This window comes from Schistocerca cancellata, chromosome 1 (assembly GCF_023864275.1).
Source record: "Schistocerca cancellata isolate TAMUIC-IGC-003103 chromosome 1, iqSchCanc2.1, whole genome shotgun sequence".
NCBI classification, from domain to species: domain Eukaryota; kingdom Metazoa; phylum Arthropoda; class Insecta; order Orthoptera; family Acrididae; genus Schistocerca; species Schistocerca cancellata.
The window spans coordinates 203,723,822-203,748,354 of record NC_064626.1 but is presented as its reverse complement, the minus strand read 5'-3'; the positions used below and the strand labels follow the sequence as shown (position 1 = coordinate 203,748,354).

Below are 24,533 nucleotides of genomic sequence, written 5' to 3'. Positions count from 1 at the left end.
ACTGTGTTTCCTTCTGTCAAGAGGTGGTGTCCCTTTGGCATCGCCAATGGTCTTCCCTTCACGTGAATAAGCTCCGGCTTATTAAGCCTCTCCCAGCAGCTTGGACGACCTCCTCCCGGCCCTCCCACCGGGAGGCAGTCATTTTAACTAGACTGCGTATTGGGCACTGCTTTTTAGCTATCGTCATTCGATAAGTGACGCTGCCCCACCACTTTGTACACATTGCACCCAAGATTTAACTGTCCGCCATTTCCTGACGGAATTGGACATTTTTTGACCGTTTACGTTCCAGCTTGGGTTTGCCGTTGAGAGTTATAGGCCGTTTTAGCAAATGATGCGCGGGCTGTCGACCGCGTTTTACATTTCATCCGCCAAAGCAGTATGGCGAATACCATTTAATTTTTAGTTTTAGATCTCCGTTTCTGTATGGTGTCTTTTTTAACTATATCTCCAGGTCTCTGTATTTAGCTGTCTTCTCTTGTGTCACTTGGGACTGACTTAAAGTCGTTTTTTTAACTCCTCTCTTGTCTTCGTGTTCTACAGTTTTTTACGCTCTTAAGCAAAACAAAACAAAAAACTAATTAGCATCTCCGAGGTAGCGATGAAGTGGGGATTTTCCCCGTACGACCATTGCACTAGTGTACCGAGAATATTAGGAACCCGATAAAACATGAAATCTCAGACATCGCTGAATGCTGGGCCATCAGCACAGCACAAAGCTTCACGCCTCGCTTGAGCCCGCCAACACCGACATTGAACTGTTGATGCCTGGAAACATGTTGTCTGGTCGGACGAGTCTCGTTTTAAATTGTATCGATCGGATGGACGTGTACGGGTACGGAGACTACCTGATGAATTCTTGGACCCTGCATGTCAGTAGAGGATTGTTTAAGCTGGTGAAGGCTCGGTAATGGTGTGGGGCGTGTGCAGTTGGAGCGATGTGGGATCCCTGATACGTATAGATACGACTCTGACAGGTGACAGGTACGTGAGCATCCTATCTGCATCCAGGAACACTCTTCTGAATTTACACACTTCCGCTGGCCACCAAACTCCCTCGACATGAACATTATTGAGCATATCTGGGATGCCTTACAACGTGCTGTGCTGAAGAGATCGCCACCCCCTGGTACTCTTACGGATTTATGGACAGCCCTGCAGGATTCATGGTGTCAATTTCCTCCAGCACTACTTTAGACATTAGTAGAGTCCATGCCAAGTCGTGTTAGGGCATTCTGCGTGCTCGCGGGGGCCTCTACACGATATTAGGCAAGTGTACTAATTTCTTTGGCTCTTCAGTGTATTCGCTCTTATGTAGATTAACAGCATAAAAATATAACAGCTGTGAAAGACAACAGAACTTGATTTTACGCTTTTCGTTTGTTATATGTATCGCAAGTATTGTTTAGCGTTGTACACTCCTGGAAATTGAAATAAGAACACCGTGAATTCATTGTCCCAGGAAGGGGAAACTTTATTGACACATTCCTGGGGTCAGATACATCACATGATCACACTGACAGAACCACAGGCACATAGACACAGGCAACAGAGCATGCACAATGTCGGCACTAGTATAGTCTATATCCACCTTTCGCAGCAATGCAGGCTGCTATTCTCCCATGGAGACGATCGTAGGGATGCTGGATGTAGTCCTGTGGAACGGCTTGCCATGCCATTTCCACCTGGCGCCTCAGTTGGACCAGCGTTCGTGCTGGACGTGCAGACCGCGTGAGACGACGCTTCATCCAGTCCCAAACATGCTCAATGGGGGACAGATCCGGATATCTTGCTGGCCAGGGTAGTTGACTTACACCTTCTAGAGCACGTTGGGTGGCACGGGATACATGTGGACGTGCATTGTCCTGTTGGAACAGCAAGTTCCCTGGCCGGTCTAGGAATGGTAGAACGATGGGTTCGATGACGGTTTGGATGTACCGTGCACTATTCAGTGTCCCCTCGACGATCACCAGTGGTGTACGGCCAGTGTAGGAGATCGCTCCCCACACCATGATGCCCTGTGTGCCTCGGTCGTATGCAGTCCTGATTGTGGCGCTCACCTGCACGGCGCCAAACACGCATACGACCATCATTGTCACCAAGGCAGAAGCGACTCTCATCGCTGAAGACGACACGTCTCCATTCGTCCCTCCATTCACGCCTGTCGCGACACCACTGGAGGCGGGCTGCACGATGTTGGGGCGTGAGCGGAAGACGGCCTAACGGTGTGCGGGACCGTAGCCCAGCTTCATGGAGACGGTTGCGAATGGTCCTCGCCGATACCCCAAGAGCAACAGTGTCCCTAATTTGCTGGGAAGTGGCGGTGCGGTCCCCTACAGCACTGCGTAGGATCCTACGGTCTTGGCGTGCATCCGTGCGTCGCTGCGGTCCGGTCCCAGGTCGACGGGCACGTGCACCTTCCGCCGACCACTGGCGACAACATCGATGTACTGTGGAGACCTCACGCCCCACGTGTTGAGCAATTCGGCGGTACGTCCACCCGGCCTCCCGCATGCCCACTATACGCCCTCGCTCAAAGTCCGTCAACTGCACATACGGTTCACGTCCACGCTGTCGCGGCATGCTACCAGTGTTAAAGACTGCGATGGAGCTCCGTATGCCGCGGCAAACTGGCTGACACTGACGGCGGCGGTGCACAAATGCTGCGCAGCTAGCGCCATTCGACGGCCAACACCGCGGTTCCTGGTGTGTCCGCTGTGCCGTGCGTGTGATTATTGCTTGTACAGCCCTCTCGCAGTGTCCGGAGCAAGTATGGTGGGTCTGACACACCGGTGTCAATGTGTTCTTTTTTCCATTTCCAGGAGTGTATTTGTAAAACAGGAGGTTCCGATATTAGACATCATAAAACATAATTTAACATTTCTATCGTCTGAGTGTACGGCGTACCGGCGCATGCCGTCACAAATCAACCACTGCTTATCATCATTAGGCGTCTCCCTCGCCCTCTCATTACAGGTGCAGCGAAAATTCATCTGTAAGTAGAGAATAGTTGTACAGTAGTACCTCGGTAACGCATCCCCTACGGGTCTGGGAGCACGGTCGAAATGCAAAAAATGGTTGGATTACCATAGGAAACACTTCTGTTGATCAGTGACATCACAATACAGTATGGTACAACTTTAATTTTCAAATGGCAATACTGTCTCAAGTATTGTTCCATGTTAAAACAGTAACAAAACGAAAAGAAAACGTCGACGCACTAAAAAAAATCTTACATGATAGTGTAGTCTACGGTAAAGCCTGTACTGTAAAGTACACCTGTATCTTTGTGAGTGAAAATTTTAATAACTGCATATAGCTTATTACATGCACTTACTCAACTGACTACTTCGTGCAGCAAGAGTGCTTGTATGAAGCATTTGTAGTTTCAGTCGGACTCACGAATGTTATACGCTTGATCAGGAAACAGCTAAAGATCTTTAACTAAGTTTTCAAGTTTCGGAACAAATTCACTAGCTGTTTCTCCGGCAGACATCTTGCTGGATTTAATTACATTTCTAATGCCACGTCGTCCATATCCGTTGTCTCCATCTAATTTTCATTCAAAATAAATGCTTTCATACAAAGTAAATAGTTGATCCAGATAACGGAGTTCTTCTCTTCTCTGCTCAGACTACAGCCGCAAACATTGTCTTAAGATTTCACATTTATGATTATTCAAAGCTTTGCATATTTTCAATTCTTTCGTATCGTTAATCGACCCTGTATGAATTACGAGAGTTTCCTAATTTTTCTACACTCTTTTAACAGTTGCTACACCAAACTTTACCTCACTTGCAATTTTCTGAAGAGACTCGTCCTTTATCTAACTTTACGAGTACTTTGTTTCACTTCTAAAGAGAGCGTCACATATTTACGTTTAAGTGATGCCAAATTTAGATTTACTCACTTTAATATGTAAGAATATTGTCACTAATTGATAAAATGTGTATGCACAGTAAAACACACTAATAGTGAACAGATTCAAACCACCGCACCTGATATTTCATACTAAAATTGATCGAACAACACCTATCATCGATCACCTGCCTACTGATCCATATCGCAGACGACGAGTCACAGACAAATCCAAACAAACACCAGAAATGGAATAGCCGGACTTATCGGTGAGTCAGGCCATCAGAAATCGAATTAGCGAGATTCTACTGTATTTTAAAACAGTGAAAAGGAAATTTACCTCTTTAATTACGGTTTGACTTCTGAAAGTCGACTCTCGCCAAAAAAATGCTCGGAAAAGCACGCTCTCTCTTAAATATTAACCGCGTGTATCTCCCAGTTCAACTAAAATGTATTCCAATATTATATAACAGTAAACATTTCCACGATTCCGACAAACATCGATATTCGTCATGCTATATAACCAGAACATCAGCTCAGTCAGGGCTCAGTCATTATGAAGCGGATAACAGTAGCAGGGAGGAGTTCGTCCATTGTGTTATCAAATGGTTCAAATGGCTCTGAGCACTATGCGACTTAACTTCTGAGGTCATCAGTCGCCTAGAACTTAGAAGTAATTAAACCTAACTAACCTAAGGACATCACACACATCCATGCCCGAAGCAGGATTCGAACCTGCTACCGTAGCGGTCGCCCGGCTCCAGACTGTAGCGCCTAGAACCGCACGGCCACTCCGGCCGGCACTGTGTTATCACTGATATGTTCTTATTGTCATAGGCACTTGTGCAGATGTAGTCTTTGTGCACGTCATCGGACGACTACGATTATGATAGAATCTTCAGTCGGTCAGCATTTTATTAGGACAGTGAAGGGCATATTTAATGAAGATAGGGATAATTGCAGGGTTATACACGCCGTGACAACGGGGAAAGATCTGGGAATTTTTTCAACCGGGAAAAACCCACGACTTTTTAGAATTCCAGGAATTTTCATTGTTTTAGTTTTGAATTAAATATTTATAATTGTGATTTGTAATAACTGATACTCAAAAAGAATTTCTTTTACCAGCTACTGCAAAATAGTACTGTAGCATTAAGACATAAAAGAGTGAAAAACTCCAACAAAAATGCGCACACAAGCGTCCGCCGGCATCAAAACGTATTAAAGGCTTTAGGACGAAGACTATGCAATACTTCGAAACAGCAAATTTCGATAAGCATGGTGGCTTCACAGCTTCGTTTGAGCAGTTGCCAGCGGGCTCATGCGCATGCGCAGATTTGGAGTCGCGCAAGAGCAGCGCCGTGTTTTTTTTTTCCGTTACTTTTAAGTGTGGCTCTTAGCTGGATAAGCAGTAGCTGCAAGCAGCCACATTAGTGGGGAGTAGTATCAATGTGACCCGCATTTACGTTTTGTAATTTTGCTGCTGTTTACAGCTCCCCGTCAAATTGGGGGGGGGGGGGGGGGGAGGAATTCTGTGGCTGTAAGCTATCGGGTGATTTGAAAGACATTCTCATAATTACGGAAGACTAAATTATGGTATTTGTTTTTATTTCCACATTGTTGGCAATTAAGGATTAATAGCTTTGTAGAACAGTGAAGTTAACTTAAAAAGAAATTTGGCTTTCATTAATCTTTTCCGCAGTGGCAACCAGTTTTTTGAAACGAGGTGTTGCACTCCGTCTATTAGCTAGTTCCAACTGTTCGCGCGATTTCAAGTGTACTTTTTCATCTTCTGACACGCCATATTATGCCATAATAAAGAACGAAACATGAGGTAATACAGTAGTGGTACTCCACGAACATGGTTTTCCGAAAATCACATTGAAGAACTTTAACAGAATTTTACATATCTGCCTTCCGTGAAACGAATGTTTTTCGATTAGAAGAAATGTTTCAACATTTGTTTTGCACCTCTGGGTTGACGTTATTTCTTACTTTGTGGTGTTGGAGTTTGAAAAAGTTATGAAAAGCTTATTCTTCTTAGTTGAGGTGTAAACAAACAATTGGGTGTTTTCAAGAAATTTATATACCTTCGTACTAGCTTTTTGCAGTGCTATGTGGATGTTAACGTGATTGGAGACGCTACATAACAGTAATGTAGAGTACAAGTAAAAAATCTACCTTAAAGTCACCAAATAGTAAAATATTAGGGCACTTTTGAGTTGTAGTCTAGTTTTGAAACAATTGTTGTGTCAAAGACTGCTTTCCAATTTTGCATTCCTTCTTCGTGGGTGTTTTTGGTCATGGAAAAAGGGACCGATGGCCTTTGTAGCCTGGTCCCTTCAACTCCCACAAACCAACCAACCAAGAGGTAGCGTGAAGATGAAGATGCTGCAGGATGAAACATATGCTTCTGGAATGTTCTGAGGCACAGTTTAATTGGACTCATATCTTCATTTGCAATTTCCCGCAAGTTGTATTTTTCAGAATTCAGGTACAAATATTTCCTGAAGTTTATAAAGCGTTGCTCTAATTTTTTTCTGTAACTTGCAATAGTCCATACTTACGTGGAAGAACTCAGATTTATGGCAGAATCAACTAAATTATAGAAAAATAACATTTTTATTAGGAAAAAATTACAAAAATTAAAATGTAAGATGTGATATTTTTATCCTTGTCATATACGTAATAGGTGGAAATTAAATAGGTCTAGTACCTCTGCCATTATGTCGAGCATATCTGGTAAAAATTTAGTCTCCTTGAAATGTGTAACATTGGATTAAATGGTACCTCAATTGAGGAAGCATTTCGGAGAAAAATGTCATAAATTTCTTTGTACTTTTTAATAACCCTAAGCAGGTTCAAAAATATTCAAAACACTTCTAATTTGTTTAGAAAGTGTAGTGCATTAGCTGATATTAAAAAAATATGTAAAACATATACATTATAAACAGTGCTTGAAAGAAATAGGTGTTGATTTTTACATAATATTGAGCCGGAAAAGTACCCGGTACCTTAACCTACATCATTGTATATTTGGTTTCAAAAAGTCGATCCCGCCGCTGGGGACCTCTGCTTGTGTCACAAAAGAGTGCTGACACACGAGCTAAACATATAGGTCATGCGTGTTTTTTTTTTTTTTTCACCCCAGACAGCCACCGATATCACAGTGGGCTTCCATTATTGCCATAGATTGTCACTCCAAACGCCAGTTCAATATGGAACACACGACATTCAGGCCTCGAGACAATTATCCTACCGTACGCTGCTTACATTGCGTAAGTTATATGAAAGTGATGATATTATATTTACTTAATGACGTTATCTGAATAAAATTCGTAACACGCAGTGATCCGTAAGCAAAATAAACTACGCCAGACAAGTTGTCTGTCCGTAGACACTGAAGCTACCCGTACAAAGCTGAGGAAAGTCGTTAGTTAATAGTGATGTATCTGGCATCACATTTAGCAGGATATAAGCAACTTTCATTTAGAAGTATGAAACTGTCAGAAGACCATAGAAATGTTCGTAGCAACAGAAATATTGTTAATTTTGGCGTGGAAAGTAGAAAAAAATATATTTCTGTGTATGAAGAAAGAAAGTATGACTAATTACATTCAAAGGAAAAAAATCAGTAGCGTCAACCTTGCAAGAACTCTGAAATAATCTTTTCCGTTTAAAAGGAAATACCTTGCTGGTTTGCCGCTTTTTAAAACTTTTTATCTAAATGCTAAAGCTGTCTTCGTCCCACAATCATTGCTCGATGTGAAAGAAGTGACGAATAACAGAAGATAAATCCTAGAACCGACTGAGGGTCGAATCACATGCCAAGGGTATCGTAGCCTGGCACTTACCCACCGAACTACTCCGTTTTTACGAGGGAAATTCATAAAGTTTTAGTTGTCACATCGAAAAAAATAAAGTAACACAATTAACCTTTTGCTTGTTGCCAAATACACGTCTATAACTTCGTACAAACTCATTGGAATCTCTGTGCCAATACTCCATTCATTGTTAAGAATAAACCTGATGCAAACATTACACCTTGTATTCTTCCACGTTTTCTGGAATCTTATTAGATGTCGTTTCACGTGGAGTAGAAGTCAAACTGTCTCGAGCGCAGTCAAGGATAATTGGGATACATTTTATGCTGTGCGTTAAGCGAACATGGACTGTGCAGTAATACGGGCAACAGCTTTACCGACCCATTTAACTTTGACAGCACAGGCCAGCCTTCATTCCAGCAACACCGGACGCTTCATACGGGACCAGATAGAAAGCATAACTTGCTGCCGTTTCTAGGTAATATAGTCTTGTCATTTAAAATTATACACAAGGTAATGGGTGCTGTATGCGACTCAAAAGCGTATTGCCGGGATTAGATATTCAAGTCACTGAAGGTATTTCTTACAGTCAGTCTTCAGGTAATTCAGAACTTCTTCCATATCCGATTCGAAGAAATGCATTACAGTACTGGAACTGTCACCCTGCCACGTTGATTACGAGTAGACCAACAATAGAATCCTCTTCTTTTATAGTGTGCTATTTTCCGCCAGCATTCGGCAGGGACGTGTGACAGTGCTTCGTGCAGTACGTCTGGAGTTTAAATGTCTTGCTAGTCTGGCGATAAATACTTCTGCTTATCTTAAGATCAGTTCTTTTCGGTTCACACTGCGAATTTTTTCTGTAAACTTGTGAAAACTTAGAGAAAACACTGTTTCTCGCCACTTTTTAGCGGTATTCCACGCGTGCGTTTCATTACGGAGCTGGAAGTAAAACTACATAGCTAAAGTATGATTAACGTTGACAGCTATTAATACATTAGAATATCTTAAAACTACAGTTACCGTAACAATGTGACATACGTAAATAGGACCTACTTCCAAGAGCGGAACAACACCGGTGTACGTGTGCTGAGGCTCCTGCTTTTGTTTTTTAGGTTTATCCTTACCATGAACAAAGTATAATACGATAGAACGCGGGTGGCCACAACACAATGGCGCAAACAGTTGATAAATTGGACTGCCGTCCAGATTATTCCTTTCGGCAGCAGCGGAAATGCAGCAGCTGTTATCACACCGATTGAGATTACATTTTTAGCCGTCTGGTGTGTCGTGACAGAGCTGTGTTGCCGTAAGCAAGTTTCTGTACGATTTTTCACTTTCAGTCGGCTGCTTAATTTTGTTTTGGCTCTTCTAGCGGCTTCTTACCGCACTGTGACACGGGAATTTCAATGTATACAATGACTGCAGACGTTTACGTGCAAACAAACAAAAAACAAATATTTATGTAACTTTGTTTTCCCGAGGTGGCGAGTGTAACTTAATGATACGACTACCCAAAACAAATATTTATGTAACTTTGTTTTCCCGAGGTGGCGAGTGTAGCTTAATGATATGACTACCCCTGTGGTACGTTAAGTAAGATAATTTTATCTTTTCGATTAAAAACTTAGTAGTGATATAAAACATCTTTCTCTATGTGATACATAAAGGAGTACCATAACACACAGCTTTAAAATCATTTCTCTCTCTTTCAAATTAGCGGCTCCAGTTTTTCATAGCCTCATATGCTGCCAGCGTACTGTAAATACAGTGCATCACAAAAGTATTCGACCACCCTCGTTCTTGAATTGTGAAGTTCTCTTCGAACATTTGAGGCCCACAGAAGCAATTGCCGGTCCGTTCTCTAGTGTGAATATTGTCTGACAATGTACTACAAGCAGAGGTCGCTGTCTAATATAATTAACTACGTGCAATGTATATTTGCATTATAAGACACCACAACATGCAGTCACTTTATTATTCGGGCACATGTCGTATAGGCGGCGGCGGTGCTAGCTGTAGACCGAGCAGGCTCATTCTGTGCTGCGTTTCCGTATTGTTAACACGCATGGTTCATAGTACGATGGGGCGGAAGGAAACAATACGTCATTTGAAAAGAGACAACTTGTTATTTTGCATCACGCTAGAGGACGTTCCGAAAGACTGGTTGCCACGTTATTACAAATGATTAAGAGTACTGTATGTGACATTACACGAAGATTCAACAGAGAAGGTAGAATTGAAGATAAACCAAAAACAGGGCGACCAAATAAGCTGAGTAGAAGAGAGAAAACCGGTGTAATAAGAACAATTAAAACAAATCCAAGGTTGTCGGCAACGAACATTGCTGCACGCAGGAATCTGGTCCCCGGCACGAATCCGCCCGGCGGATTTGTGTCGAGGTCCGGTGAACCGGCCAGTCTGTGGATGGTCTTTAGGTGGTTTTCCATTTGCATCGGCGAATGCAAGCTGGTTCCCCAAGAAACGACTGGACTTCGCGAAGCAGCACGTAAATATAAGTGTCAGTTGGTGGGACGAAGTAATTTTTGTCAAATGTCAAGTGCAGATATTCTCCTCAAACGGATGACCTACGACGTGGAGAAAACCACGTGAAGAATTTGAATCGAAGCATCTGCAACCCACAGTTAAACAATTTGTTAGAGGGGTCATGTTTGGGGTTCCATGTCGTCATCTTGGGTAGGCGTATTAGCATTCATTGAAGGTACAATGAACAAGAATTAGTATCTGAACATCCTAAAAGAGACCTTACCGAAAAGTGCTACAAGTTTGGCTTTCGAGGACGTTCAAATTGTATCAAGACAAGATCCGAAGCATAAAGCGGATATTGTGAGACTATGGATGCTGTATAATTGCCCTAAGGTTTTGGATACCTCTCCTCAGAGTCCAGACGTGAACCCAATAGAAAATCTTTGGAGTGAATTTAAGCGAAAAGTACGACAAACGCTAGTGACATCAAAACAAGCTTTAAAGGGACGAATACTGGAAGAATGGCGGCAAATAAGTCCTGATTATACGCTAAAGCTCGTTTACAGCATCCTTAAACGCATGGAACAAGTGATAAAGCAAAAAGGACTGCATACGAGGTATTAAAATGAACAGGGTTGTGATTGTTATACTTGCCGCCCGAATATTATTTATGTTTAAGTTTGCAAATAAGAAAATGCTGTTCTTTTATTTATTATATAGTCCTATACCATATTGTGCCGAGACTACTCCTGTTATATGTGATGCCTGTATATAATGAAGTAAAACATAACACTGGTGTCCGAATACTTTTGTGAGTCGCTGTACGTGTCCAGAGCGCACTAGCCGGGAACTTGGCATTAGATGGCCGGCTCTGCTCCTATGAAATGACCGCTTCCCCCGATACTCCAGTCGACCAAGGAAAATAAGGAGAAAAAATTTCGTGTAATTGCAAGTTTTTATATCGTGGTAAGACTTTTTTTTCATGACTTAACCGGAAAACTGCGACTGCTAGCAAATTAGTTTCCCACAAAATTAAACTACATTAAATTTCGTACAGAAAGGATCCTATTCATTTTTTCTCTATAACTAATAGTATCCGCGTTTGAGGATGGAGAAATAACAAAGTGTTCAAAATTGTTTCGTTAGTATAAAATGTATGTTTATTGTTAAACGAAGTGGTTCAAGAATACGTATTAAATTGTGTACCACAACTAAGTGCACTAGAGCTGTAATAAATTGTGTTCCACGGTTGTAGCTGGCGGAAGGAGGTAGTGGAGGGTAGATGCGTCAGAAAATGCAGGTCGCCGGATTGTGGTCAAGCACTTCATTCCTTTGTAGGACTGCGAACTGGAGAGTGAGCTGGCGATCCCCGACTCTCTCTACCGCAATACGTGATACGAAGCAGCTGCAGGGTCTCTCTCAAAGTTATACCAACCCTTCGACAACGTGCCGTATCAGTCGCTGGTGATGCGTTGTACAAACATGCCCGGGAAGTGTTTATTCTCTACAAAGTGCAATAAAACTATATGGAAAGCAGATGAATTAGTTGCATCGCAAGAAATGCATATGGACATATTCTACATAAATACCTATCTGCACACTATTCTACAATGCAAGACTGGGACTTATCTTAAGATGCCTCACACGCGAAGCTCGCCAAACGTGGTGTCCGTCATGGTTGTTGAACGCTCTAAAACGATCAGCTACATCTCACGGAACGTGTACCTTATCGTGATCTCTCCAGCAGCAGTTGGTAGTGCCCGATACGCAAATCACACAGTTCCATTACGCAAGTGGACGCATAAAATAGCTTCGTTAGCTCTGTTAGCCACTGTCGAAGAAAAGTGGAGGAACGTGGACTCGTCTTTGGCGTGAACACCGAATAATGCTGTACGACAGTGTGACATACATAATAGCAGAAATTATGCATAAATTCATTTGAATTGCTCATTATCGAAGGGTAATAACGCTTCTAAAATTGAAAATACAGATTTTGACGGTTTCCTTTTTTCGAGACATAGATGTATCAATTGTAATTACAATGTAACGCCGTCATTGCCTTGCTGCGTAAGGGTATAAGAAATCTTCTATCGCCACAATGTTAAATTATCACTGCTATGGGGAGAAAATTTTCAAAAAAGAAAATGGCTCTGAGCAATATGGGACTTAACTGCAGTGGTCATCAGTCGCCTAGAACTTAGAACTACTTAAACCTAACCAACCTAAGGACATCAAATACATCCATGCCCCAGGCATGATTCGAATCTGAGACCGTAGCGGTCGCGCGGTTCCTGACTGTAGCGCCTAGAACCGCTCAGCCACTCCGGCCGGCGAAAATTTTCACTTGAAGGCATTGACATGTTACAACAATACTGAAACAACAGTTTTTCGTCAAAGTACTTACTTAGATTAAAACTGAAGAAACTGCAAAAAGGTGGGTATTTAAGGAGATGGGACCTGGATAAACTAAAAGAACCAGAGGTTGTACAGAGTTTCAGGGAGAGCATAAGGGAAAAATTGACAGGAATGGGGGAAAGAAATACAGTAGAAGAAGAATGGGTAGCGTTGAGGGATGAAGTACTGAAGGCAGCAGAGGATCAAGTAGGTAAAAAGACGAGGGCTAGTAGAAATCCTTTGGTAACAGAAGAGATACTGAATTTAATTGATGAAAGGAGAAAATATATAAATTCAGTATATGAGGCAGGAAAAAAGGAATACAAACGTCTCAAAAATGAGATCGACAGGAAGTGCAAAATGGCTAAGCAGGGATGGCTAGAGGACAAATGTAAGGATGTAGAGGCTTGTCTCACTAGGGGTAAGATAGATACTGCCTACAGGAAAATTAAAGAGAGCCACTTATATGAATATCAAGAGCTCAGATGGAAACCCAGTTCTAAGCAAAGAAGGGAAAGAAGAAAGGTGGAAGGAGTATATAGAGGGTCTATACAAGGGCGATGTACTTGAGGACAATATTATGGAAATGGAAGAGGATGTAGATGAAGATGAAATGGGAGATACGATACTGCGTGAAGAGTTTGGCAGAGCACTGAAAGATCTGAGTGGAAACAAGGCCCCGGGAGTAGACAACATTCCATTAGAACTACTGACAGCCTTGGGAGAGCCAGTCCTGACAAAACTCTACCATCTGGTGAGCAAGATGTATGAGACAGGCGAAATACCCTCAGACTTCAGGAAACATATAATAATTCCAATTCCAAAGAAAGCAGGTGTTGACAGATGTGAAAATTACCGAACTATCAGTTTAATAAGCCACAGCTGCAAAATACTAACGCGAATTATTTACAGACGAATGGAAAAACTGGTTGAAGCCGACCTCAGGGAAGATCAGTTTGGATTCCGCAGAAATGTTGGAACACGTGAGGCAATACTGACCCTACGACTTACCTTAGAAAATAGATTAAGGAAAGGCAAACCTACATTTCTAGCATTTGTAGACTTATAGAAAGCTTTTGACAATGTTGACTGGAATACTCTCTTTCAAATTCTAAAGGTGGCAGGGGTAAAATACAGGGAGCGAAAGGCTATTTACAATTTGTACAGAAACCAGATGGCAGTTATGAGTCGAGGGGCATGAAAGGGAAGCAGCGGTTGGGAAGGGAGTGAGACAGGGTTTTTGGCCCTCCCCGATGTTGTTCAATCTGTATATTGAGCAAGCAGTAAAGGAAACAAAAGAAAAATTCGGAGTAGGTATTAAAATCCAGGGAGAAGAAATAAAAACTTTGAGGTTCGCCGATGACATTGTAATTCTGTCAGCGACAGCAACGGACTTGAAAGAGCAGTTGAACCGAATGGACAGTGTCTTGAAAGGAGGATATAAGATGAACATCAACAAAAGCAAAACGAGGATAATGGAATGTAGTCGAATTAAGTCGGGTGACGCTGAGGGAATTAGATTAGGAAATGAGACACTTAAAGTAGTAAAGGAGTTTTGCTATTTGGGGAGCAAAATAACTGATGATGGTCGAAGTAGAGAGGATATAAAATGTAGACTGGCAATGGCAAGGAAAGCGTTTCTGAAGAAGAGAAATTTGTTAACATAGAGTATAGATTTAAGTGCCAGGAAGTCGTTTCCGAAAGTATTTGTATGGAGTGTAGCCATGTATGGAAGTGAAAAATGGACGATAAATAGTTTAGACAAGAAGAAAATAGAAGCTTTCGAAATGTGGTGCTACAGATGAATGCTGAAGATGGGTAGATCACATAGCTAATGAGGAGGTATTGAATAGAATTGGGGAGAAGAGGGGTTTGTGGCACAACTTGACAAGGAGAAGGGACAGGTTGGTAGGACATGTTCTGAGGCATCAAGGGATCACAAATTTAGCATTGGAGGGCAACGTGGAGGGTAAAAATTGTAGAGGGAGACGAAGAGATGAATACACCAAGCAGATTCAGAAGGATGTAGGTTGCAGTAAGTACTGGGAGATGAAGAAGCTTGCACAGGATAGAGTAGCATGGAGAGCTGCATCAAACCAGTCTGAGGACTGAAGACAACAACAACAACTTACTTACAGAGGTATTTCATCACATTTTTTCCATCACATTTCGGTACGCTACATTATCACCTCTAAATCTTTAGTAAATCAAGTAATTCAGAAGTCATTGTTTCAGTTTGTACAAGAAACTCGTGTGACTCTTATCATAAAAATTTCAGATTTCTAGATTCAACAGTAGTTGGGATAACATTCCTAGAAGTAGTAAAAAGTAAACTTATGGGAAACGGAGGAAGATGATTAAAATATTCCTAATCCATAATTAATACCCCCTTCACAGTGTTCATAATCATCTTCAAGTCGTCTTTTGGCTCCTGGCTTGCTGTTTTCACTAATGTCTAGATTACATTGCTGCATATCTTAGTTTGAGCCGATCTAAAGTCAACATTGCACGCGCTGTGCGGGAACCAACATGCAGCCATAAGACATTTGTGAACAGGGATGGATTTCGCCATGCAAGTAAGGCCAGAGTTCGGACTTTTTATGGAGTAGTTACCCTTGGTCAGCCTTGTTCAAGGGTGCCATTAACATTTCTCGTTTCTCGAAACGGTTGTGACACATTCGACGTTACGTGCGTTTATCCGGCTCCAAGGCGTCCGCAAGATTCTTCGCAAAAAAACATCGCTCCAATGGAGCATTTGTGGTATTAAACTTCACCAAGAAAGACTAGGCGCTACTCATAAAGCTCCAATCACGACTGAGATATAGTTAGATTAAAATAATACTTCCCATAATTTTTTAATCACGTGAGGATTCGAAAGAAAGCACGCCGGCGACGGGGTCATTAGAGACTTTTGATTGGGAAATGGTTGAGAGGAAATCGGCCCTGCCCTTTTCAAAAGGACCATTCCAGAATCAACCGCAAGCAATACGGGAAACTATGAGAAGTCTAAATTTGGATAGCCGGAAGGGAACTTGACCTACTGTCCTCGCGAATGCGAGTCCTGTGCCTTAACCTCATGCATCACCTCGCCCAGTGCTTCCATATTCCAAGCTGAAAGTCTTTTCTTACACATGTATACCGCAACTCAAGTTTGCGGAGAACTCTTGGTTACAATTTTTAGTGATTGTTCGCTTTTTCTCTAATGACGTCGATTGTGCTTTGACAAATCGAAGCGCCAAGTCCATGAGACATGGCCAAATTATTCAGGTGGTATAGAGCTAATCTTGGTAGCTAAAGATGGAAGTTCGATCACTGCTGTGGCACGTTGTTTTAATTTGCTATGAAGGCTTGGCTTAGTAGTCACCCGACGCCAGAGAACACTGCGCTCTTGTGTGTAATCCGGTTCAAATGTGCTGCTGGGGAAGGGGAAAAGTCTCGAAACAGATAGCATATCAACTAGTTCTGTGGCAAGTGCAGCTGTATTGCCACGCCACGCTGTGTTAGCCTTAGCGTCGACTCAGAACGTTCTAGAGTGTGTACTGTTCAATCCACATACATGCACGGATAGCTTGTCAAGCTGACTTGTTACTTGTGACGATAAAAGTAGAGGTTTTCTTATAAGCTGCTTTTAATAAGTGACTTCGTATACTTTTTTCGCTGGCAAAACTTTTTAAGAACTTTTCATATAGGTCATGTTGTCCGTCGCAATACCATTCCTCCAGGACCCCCTGAAAACGAATGTGCATTGGCTCGGGACATTTGCAAATGGTGAGTCCTACACATCATATAAATTCGATTCTGTTTCACAACTAAAATTGTCAGGTATTTACTGCAGAACTGGCCTCGCCGTTCATAAAACACGTTCCCTTCCATGTGCAAGAATTCATTGCTATACGTGTTAGAATTCATTAATCTTCCGTTGCTGGTTTCCTTTAAATTAAAAAAGTATCGAAGTTTTCAAGCATTACGGAGGACCAGTGAAAGTGTTATAGATGATTACGGGTGCATTTTAGTAAAAGTTTAATTGAAAATGTTTACAATGGATAAGCACAGAGTGTTGTGATTTCCGTAGTACATTCATAACATCAGACACGAAGCGAACAGCTTTTTACTAATGCAATTTTACATGGTTGGTTTATTGACGAGGCTTCCACGCCACAAATTCGTCAAATTGGTGTTGGCAGCACTTGTTCCTCGTTGTACTAGGCGTAATTGTGATGCCACCGTCCAGTTCAGTATGCTGGAGCAGTGTCTTTTTAAAACTATCTTGCTTCAGATACTCTTCAGACGTGTTAGTAAGCAATAGCTGTGGCTGCTTGAAAGTGGGAGCGGAAAGTCGCGTCTCTTGAAATAAAGCAGAACAGTCTGTATGTAACAGTATTAAAATTACTTTAGATGTGAAACAGTAGGAACGGTCATCTCACGGTGTGTTACGGACGGGGAAGATACAAATACATTGTCGCAGGATATATTATACCGTGGCTGTTCACAACCATGGGAAATTCGGAGATCTGACAGGCTGAGTGTGATAGATTTTTGATCATGGTAAGGTAAGGTCGGATCAAGCAAAGGTGGCGCAGGATTCCGACGTGTCCTTTTCAAAAGAACGAACCCAGCATCCGTTTTAAGCAATATCAGGCAACCACGAAAATTCGACCTATGGATGGCCATACAGTGATTCGAAACCAAGTTCTCCAACTCGCTCGGTTGTAGCCCTAAGGCGTAAGCTGCGGGTAATGGAGGGCAACCATAGCTCACGCGGATGCACAATTTTTATAGCTCTTATAGTGACTAGATACTTGTAGTTAACTACGGATAGTTTGAGGCCGCTACGACAACAGAGAGGACTGGAATCGCTGCGCCTGTTAAAGCTATTCAGATGGGAAATCGTGTTGTTTCTGTAATTTTTACTGTGATGTTATGAGCCATACGCTAAATAAATAATAAATAAATTAGTTAGTCGAGAGAAAAGCAGCAGTATAAGGGGGCACGATCTTCACCCAGGGCAGAAACCGTGCGAATTACTTTGGAAAGATAGTAGGATATGGAAGGCTGCTACAGAGTGCAAAATCAAAATCCATCTCTTTCGTCAAGGGCATCGAGGAGACGAGAACATGTAGACTTTTTGTGATACTAGCAAGTACTGAAACAGCTAATCTCATTCGATTGTCTGGAAAGTAGCCACCATTAAGGAGCTGCCAAATATCACAGATTGGAAAAGGTAGAAAGCTGTGTATATTGCGCTCGCCAACGCAAAAAAATCGTAATTGGGAACTGGAATGACAAACGGATTTCATAATTGTAATAATATAATAATCAAAAGTATAACATTCATCCCACCCGCCTATAGTTATGAAGTCGTAGATTTCCTAAAAGATTAAGCCAGAAAAAGTTGTGTGTGTTATCTCTCTTAAGGTCCTACAGTTTGACAACAGACATATCTGTGGCATGGAATAAATAACTTAAATTGTGCAGTGCTGTAACAGTCCGTCGCATTACAGGGTTCTTCTGTCGCTGCTCGGCATAACAACTAATATTTATGAATAAAAATGTGACGTCCTTGATAGTGATTAACTAATTAATACCAAACAGTGTAACAATATCCAGCACTGAAACGACACAAATTTATCAGCTAGTCACACGAACATAGTTCCCTCACCTCTTGTACAAATCAGACGAGAGTGCCTGCTTCCTTATAATTATAACAATATTATTGTACTTTCTCTCTCGAAGTATGTTCTTAGATTCGATATCATCGTGTATTAAGAAATGGTTCAAATGGCTCTGAACATTATGGGACTTAACATCTGAGGTCATCAGTCCCCTAGACCCAGAACTACTTAAACCTAACCATACACATCCATGCCCGAGGCAGGATTCGAACCTGCGACGTAGCGGTCGCACGGTTCCACACTGAAGCGCCTAGAACCACTCGGCCACACTGGCCGGCCGTGTATTAAAATAGATCTTTTTACAGGATGTATGATACCGTGCCATCGTGTGATTTCAGCGTCATTTCCAAAATAGACCAAACCATTTTTTATGATTGTAGTAGTTTTATTAGTATATGAGAGATTACGGAAAGATACTTCCATGTAATACATAGTTCAAACCGCTTTTAAATGAAATCATTCTGCTTTTGGCTGTTAAAACATTATTGTTACAGCCAAAAGGGGAATGATTTCATTTGAAAATTTCACGAAAGCTCCACGACATTTGTCGTAAAACTTATTGGTTCAAACTGTGCGTGTGTGTTTTCCACGTTTCATTCATATATTGTTTATGCGTTGAGATTTGTTCTCTCCAATATTGTGCAACAGTATTGGAAATCTGCTCTACATTGTCAGACTCCTGTATGTACTGCATTTCGTTGTCTGCATTCAGTTAGCATTCACTTTGTTATAATAGCATAGGGAAAAAAAAGATGTAACTGGATATCGCTTATCGGAACTAATCTCAGAAACATGCCTACTGCAGTTTGTACTCACCATGCGGGTACCAACAGGATCTTCGTTGTTACCCCCTAGTAGCGAACTTCTGTATGCTCAGACCAAAGGATCCTGTCTGTATTACATGCCTAAAATGGCCAGTTATTTGCGAAAAATGCTCACGGTATTCACGAGCTTCGTGCGCGCACTTCTTTGGCCTTGTGATCCCTGTAAATGAAATAGCTGGAGGTTATCATTAAGTGAAGGGAATGAGCGACGCAAGCACCTATAAATAAACGCGTGTGTAACAGAAGCCAGTAGTTGTGAATAAGAAGTACTTTTCGTATATGATATGAGACTATGATAATTGGTAGCAGATTTCACATAAAAATAAGAAAGGAAAATGAGAGGACCAAACGGCGAAAATTGAATCTAGATGGAGCACAAATCAAAGGAAATCGATCACTTTACAAGCAAACTCAATATCAGGATACGGAGAGGGCAATTTTAATCACAAACAGTGTAAGGCAACAACAGGAACTAAATAAGGATTTTGCTTCTTATTTTGTGTAAACAGTATAAGAGGAAAAATACATAACATTTGCATGTGATTGTGGGATATTAATGATGCGAAATTTAGAACGGTAGCCAGCTTTCTCCTTCAGTATGATAGTATTTTGTTGACACCCACGTACATTAGGAGAAATGATCATCGTAGGTTTCGAACGGCAGGCATATTTTTGTTTTATTTAATTAAGGCGTTTGACTGTGTTGATCACAACATATTGCTCCAGAAGTTGGACCTTCACGGAAAACGGGGAGTAGCTCACAGTTGGTTCACCTCTTATTTTAGCAACACACAGCAAACTGTCATTATTCACAGTGTTGAGAATGGCTATGATACGGGGGTCTGAGAGGGGCACGGTCAGGTGGGGGGTGCCCAAGGAATAAGTGTTGGGGCCACTCCTGTTCCTTATTTGTATAAATGATATGCTCTCTAGTATTACAGGTAACTCTAAAATATTTCTGTTTGCTGATGACACTAGCTTGGTAGTAAAGGATGTTGTGTGTAAACTGTTGTGGAAAGCCGACGTTTAGCACCTTGTTCAAAGACTTAATGCTGCCATTTTTACTATTCATACGGTATCTGAAGTGAGTGATCGTTCGACAAGAAAATTGGTCTACTTCGCTTATTTTCATTCGCTTATGTCGTATGGTATTATATTTTGGGGTAACTCTTCCCATTCTAAAAGGATATTTTTGGCTCAGAAACGGGTGGTTCGGACAGCAAGTTCACGAACCTCTTGTCGACTCCTGTTCACTAGTCTGGTTGTTTTGACATTGGCCTCTCAATATATACAGGGTGAGTCACGAGGAAACGTACATGCTTTGAGAGGTGATGATAGTGATTCTGAACAAAAAATGTGATATGGACGTATGCCATATTCCGAATTGTTTCCGAGGTAGAACACATTTAAATCACATTTGTGCATTTTTCTTGAATAACTCGAAAACCGCACCTTCCAGTGAAAACGTGTCGCAGTACAAAATTAAACTATATTAAATTTCCAATAAAAAGGTCCTATTCATTTTTTCTCTAGAACTAATGGTTTGTGCGAAGAGAGCGCGAGAATGTTGAAAAGCTCGCTCGACGCGCATGAGCTGTAGCTTACACGTAGTTTTTGTAGGCCAGGTATTTTCCTGACTTGATAGACCACAAGTGTCCCGTATCAAACTGTTCGTCTCAACTTGCTACCACAATATGCTTCCTCAAATTGGCCTACAAAAACCACGTATGCCACAGCGCATGCACGTCGAGCGAGTTTTTCAACATTCTTGCGCTCTCTTCGCACAGATCTTTAGTTCTAGAGGGAAAAAAATTAATAGGACCTTTTTTGCCGGAAATTTAATCTTGTTTTAATTTTTTACTGCGACACGTTTTCGCTGAAGGGTGCAATTTTCGAGTTATTCAAGAAAAACGTAAAAAAAAAGATATTAAATTTGTTCTATCTCAGAAACCATTCGGAATAGGGCATACGTCCATACGAAGTTTTCTGTTCAGAATCACTAATACTATCCTTCCCCCCTCCCACCCCCCAAAAAAAGTATGTACCTTTCCTCCTGACTCACCCTGTATATTCCAACTCCCATTTCTTGTTAACAATATTAGCTTATTCGCAAGAATAAGCAACTTTCACTCAGTTAATACTCTGTGTGGTGTCACCGCCAGACACCACACTTGCTAGGTGGTAGCTTTAAATCGGCCGCGGTCCATTAGTACATTCTGACCCGCGTGTCGCCACAGTCAGTATTTGCAGACCGAGCGCCACCACATGGCAGGTCTAGAAAGATGGACTAGCACTCGCCCCAGTTGTACGACGACTTTGCTAGCGACTACACTGACGAAGCCTTTCTCTCATTTGCCGAGAGACAGAATAGCCTTCAGCTAAGTCCATGGCTACGACCTAGCAAGGCGCCATTAACCATATCTGGAGAGAGTCTCACTTGTATCGTCAATAGCGATGTACCACAAGGATGAATTAAAGTTAAGTAAACAGACGATACGTACTTTTCTTTAGTGCATTCATACGTATCCTGTTCCAGAACTCACGCCAGCCGGCGTGTGTGTACGCGTGCCTTTCGGTTACCCGTCACTGTGGACTGGCTGTCTTGTCAGTCCACTACACTCGGCAGAAATCAAACCTGCATTTGGATCGGACTTGCTTAACTAGGTGTGCAGTATACTGCTGCAGCCATTTTTCAATAAGCTACCACTAGAATTCAAAAACATTAGCAGTAATCCATGCGCTTTCAAATCGAAACTGAAGTGTTTCTTCGTGGGGTCACTCCTATTCTGTTGGAGTTCCTCGAAAATTAAGCTGATTCTTGTTGTATTGTTGATTGCGTTTACTTAAACTTATGGACTGACTTTTTTCGGGTTCATAAACATATTATTTTTATCTGTTACTACATTAATGCTGTATTTCTTGTACTGACACGTTCCATGACCTTGGATATTCGCTCCTCAATTTGGTCCTACGGAACTTGACGTGTAAATAAATAAATAAATAAATAAATAATAAAGTAAGCTAAATTAGATGTCGCACAGAAAGATTTACACTGAGATGACAAAAGTCATGGGATAGCGACTTGCACATGTACAGATGGTAGTATCGCGTCCACAAGGTATAAAAAGGGCAGTGCATTGGTGAAGCTGTCATTTGTACGTGGGTGATTCATGACAAAAGGTTTCCGACGTGATTCCGGCTGCACGAAGGGAAAAAACAGACTTTGAACGCGGAATGGTAGTTGGAGCTAGACGCATGGGACATTCAGTTTTGGAAATCGTTAGGGAATTGAATATACTAAGATCCACAGTGTCAACAGTGTGCCGAGAATACTAAATTTCACACATTACCTCTCAGCTCGTACAACGCGGTGGCTGACGGGCTTCACTTGAACAACCGAGAGCAGCGGCGTTTGCGTAGAGTGCCAGTGCCATCAGCCACCCAACACGACGTGAAATGACCGCAAAATCAGTGTGGGACTTAACGCGAACGTATCGATTAGGACAGTGCAGCGAAATTTGGCGTTACTGGGCTATGACAGCAGATGATCGACACGAGTGCCTTTACTAACGACACGACATCGCCTGCAACGCTCTCTTTGGGCTCATGACCGTGGCGCAGACAACACGAAGCCACGGACCCATATTGCCAACAAGGCACTGTGCAAGTTCAAAATGGTTCAAATGGCTCTGAGCACTATGGCACTTAACAGCTGAGGTCATCAGTCCCCTAGAACTTAGAACTACTTAAACCTACCTAACCTAAGGACTTCACACACATCCATGCCCGAGGCAGGATTCGAACCTGCGAACGTATCGGTCTCGCGGTTCCAGACTGACGCGCCTAGAACCGCACGGCCACACCGGCCGGCACTGTGCAAGTTGATCATAGCTCCATAACGGTGTGGGCTGTATGTACATGGAATAGCTTTAGTCATCTGGTTGAACTGAACCGACCATAGACTGGAAATGGTTATAATCGGCTGCCTTGGAGACCATTTGGAGCCATTCATGTACTTCTTTTCCTCAAACAACTAAAGAATTTTTGTGGATGATAATGCGCCGTGTAATCGGGCCACAGTTGTTCGCGATTGGTTTACAGTTATTCGCACCAGCAACTCTTTTGCAATTAAGGACGGCTATAGAGGAAGCACGGCCCAGTATTTCTATAGGGGACTTCCTACGAAGTGTTGAACCCATGCCACGTCGAGTTGCTGTTCTACGCTGGGTAAAAGGAAGCCAACACGATCTTAGAAGGCGTCCCCCGACTTCCTCACTTCATTGTACATGCTGACTAGAATAATAGTCTCAACACCCTGTGTATCGATGTAAGTCGTAGGACTGTTGATATTTTTAAGAATACCGGGAATCAGATATACCAATATTTTCAAAAAGTTATCGGCCGCGATGTATCGAAAAAATTGATATATCGTCGGAAAAAATATCGCCGGCCAAAAAAGAAAAAAAAGCTGCACATCGTAGATATACTGCCAGTTTTTAGAGCTGTATATCGAAGTAGGCCTACTTATTTATTAATAGATGTTGGTGTTGGTGTTGTTGTTGTTGTTGTTGTTGTTGTGGTCTTCAGTCCTGAGACTGGTTTGATGCAGCTCTACATGCTACTCTGTCCTGTGCAAGCTTCTTCATCTCCCAGTAACTACTGCAACCTACATCCTACTGAATCTGCTTACTGTATTCATCTCTTGGTCTCCCTCTACGATTTTCACCCTCCACGCTGCCCTCCAATGCTAAATTTGTGATCCCTTGATGCCTCAGAACATGTCCTACCAACCGGTCCCTTCTCCTTGTCAAGTTGTGCCACAAACCCCTCTTCTCCCCAATTCTATTCAATACCTCCTCATTAGCTATGTGATCTACCCATCTTCAGCATTCATCTGTAGCACCACATTTCGAAAACTTCTATTTTCTTCTTGTCCAAACTATTTATCGTCCATTTTTCACTTCCATACATGGCTACACTCCATACAAATACTTTCAGAAATGATTTCCTGACAGTAAAATCTATACCCAGTGTTAACAAATTTCTCTTCTTCAGAAACGCTTTGCTTGCCATTGCCAGTCTACATTTTATATCTCTACTTCGACCATCATCAGTTATTTTGCTCCCCAAACAGCAAAACTCCTTTACTACTTTAAGTGTCTCATTTCCTAATCTATTTCCCTCAGCATCACCCGACTTAATTCGACTACATTCCATTATCCTCGTTTTGCTTTTGTTGATGTTCATCTTATATCCTCCTTTCAAGACACTGTCCATTCGGTTCAACTGCGCTTCCAAGTCCTTTGCTGTCTCTGACATAATTACAATGTCATCGGTGAACCTCAAAGTTTGTATTTCTACTCCATGGATTTTAATACCTACTCCGAATTTTTCTTTTGTTTCCTTCACTGTTTGCGCAATATACAGATTGAACAACATCGGTGAGAGGCTACAACCCTGTCTCACTCCCTTCC

At 42.0% G+C, this 24,533-nt stretch overlaps 2 protein-coding genes across 7 annotated transcripts in view; one reads left to right on the top strand and one right to left on the bottom strand.

The window, feature by feature from the left end:
- The window catches only part of LOC126168566 (double-stranded RNA-specific editase 1), a 152,469-nt gene that overhangs the window by 69,195 nt on the left and 58,741 nt on the right, over positions 1–24,533 (top strand). The window contains exons 1-2 of one of the 3 annotated variants that reach the window (XM_049920568.1): positions 16,042–16,166; positions 16,253–16,331. The exons of 1 other annotated variant lie outside the window; for it this stretch is intronic. In XM_049920568.1, coding sequence (XP_049776525.1) covers positions 16,256–16,331 — 76 coding nt within the window. In that variant the 5' untranslated portion in view covers positions 16,042–16,166; positions 16,253–16,255. Of the gene's footprint in view, positions 1–16,039; positions 16,332–24,533 lie in introns of those variants that run through there. One more of the 3 variants, XM_049920566.1, reaches the window with a different exon arrangement.
- Positions 1–24,533, bottom strand: part of LOC126168613 (tyrosyl-DNA phosphodiesterase 2-like) — a 182,140-nt gene that overhangs the window by 143,627 nt on the left and 13,980 nt on the right. For 3 of the 4 annotated variants that reach the window (XM_049920579.1, XM_049920576.1, XM_049920572.1), the window contains exon 3: positions 19,052–19,219. The exons of the other annotated variant lie outside the window; for it this stretch is intronic. In XM_049920579.1, the coding sequence (XP_049776536.1) occupies positions 19,052–19,054 (3 nt within the window). In that variant the 5' untranslated portion in view covers positions 19,055–19,219. The remainder of the gene's footprint in view (positions 1–19,051; positions 19,220–24,533) is intronic. 4 annotated transcript variants of the gene reach the window in all.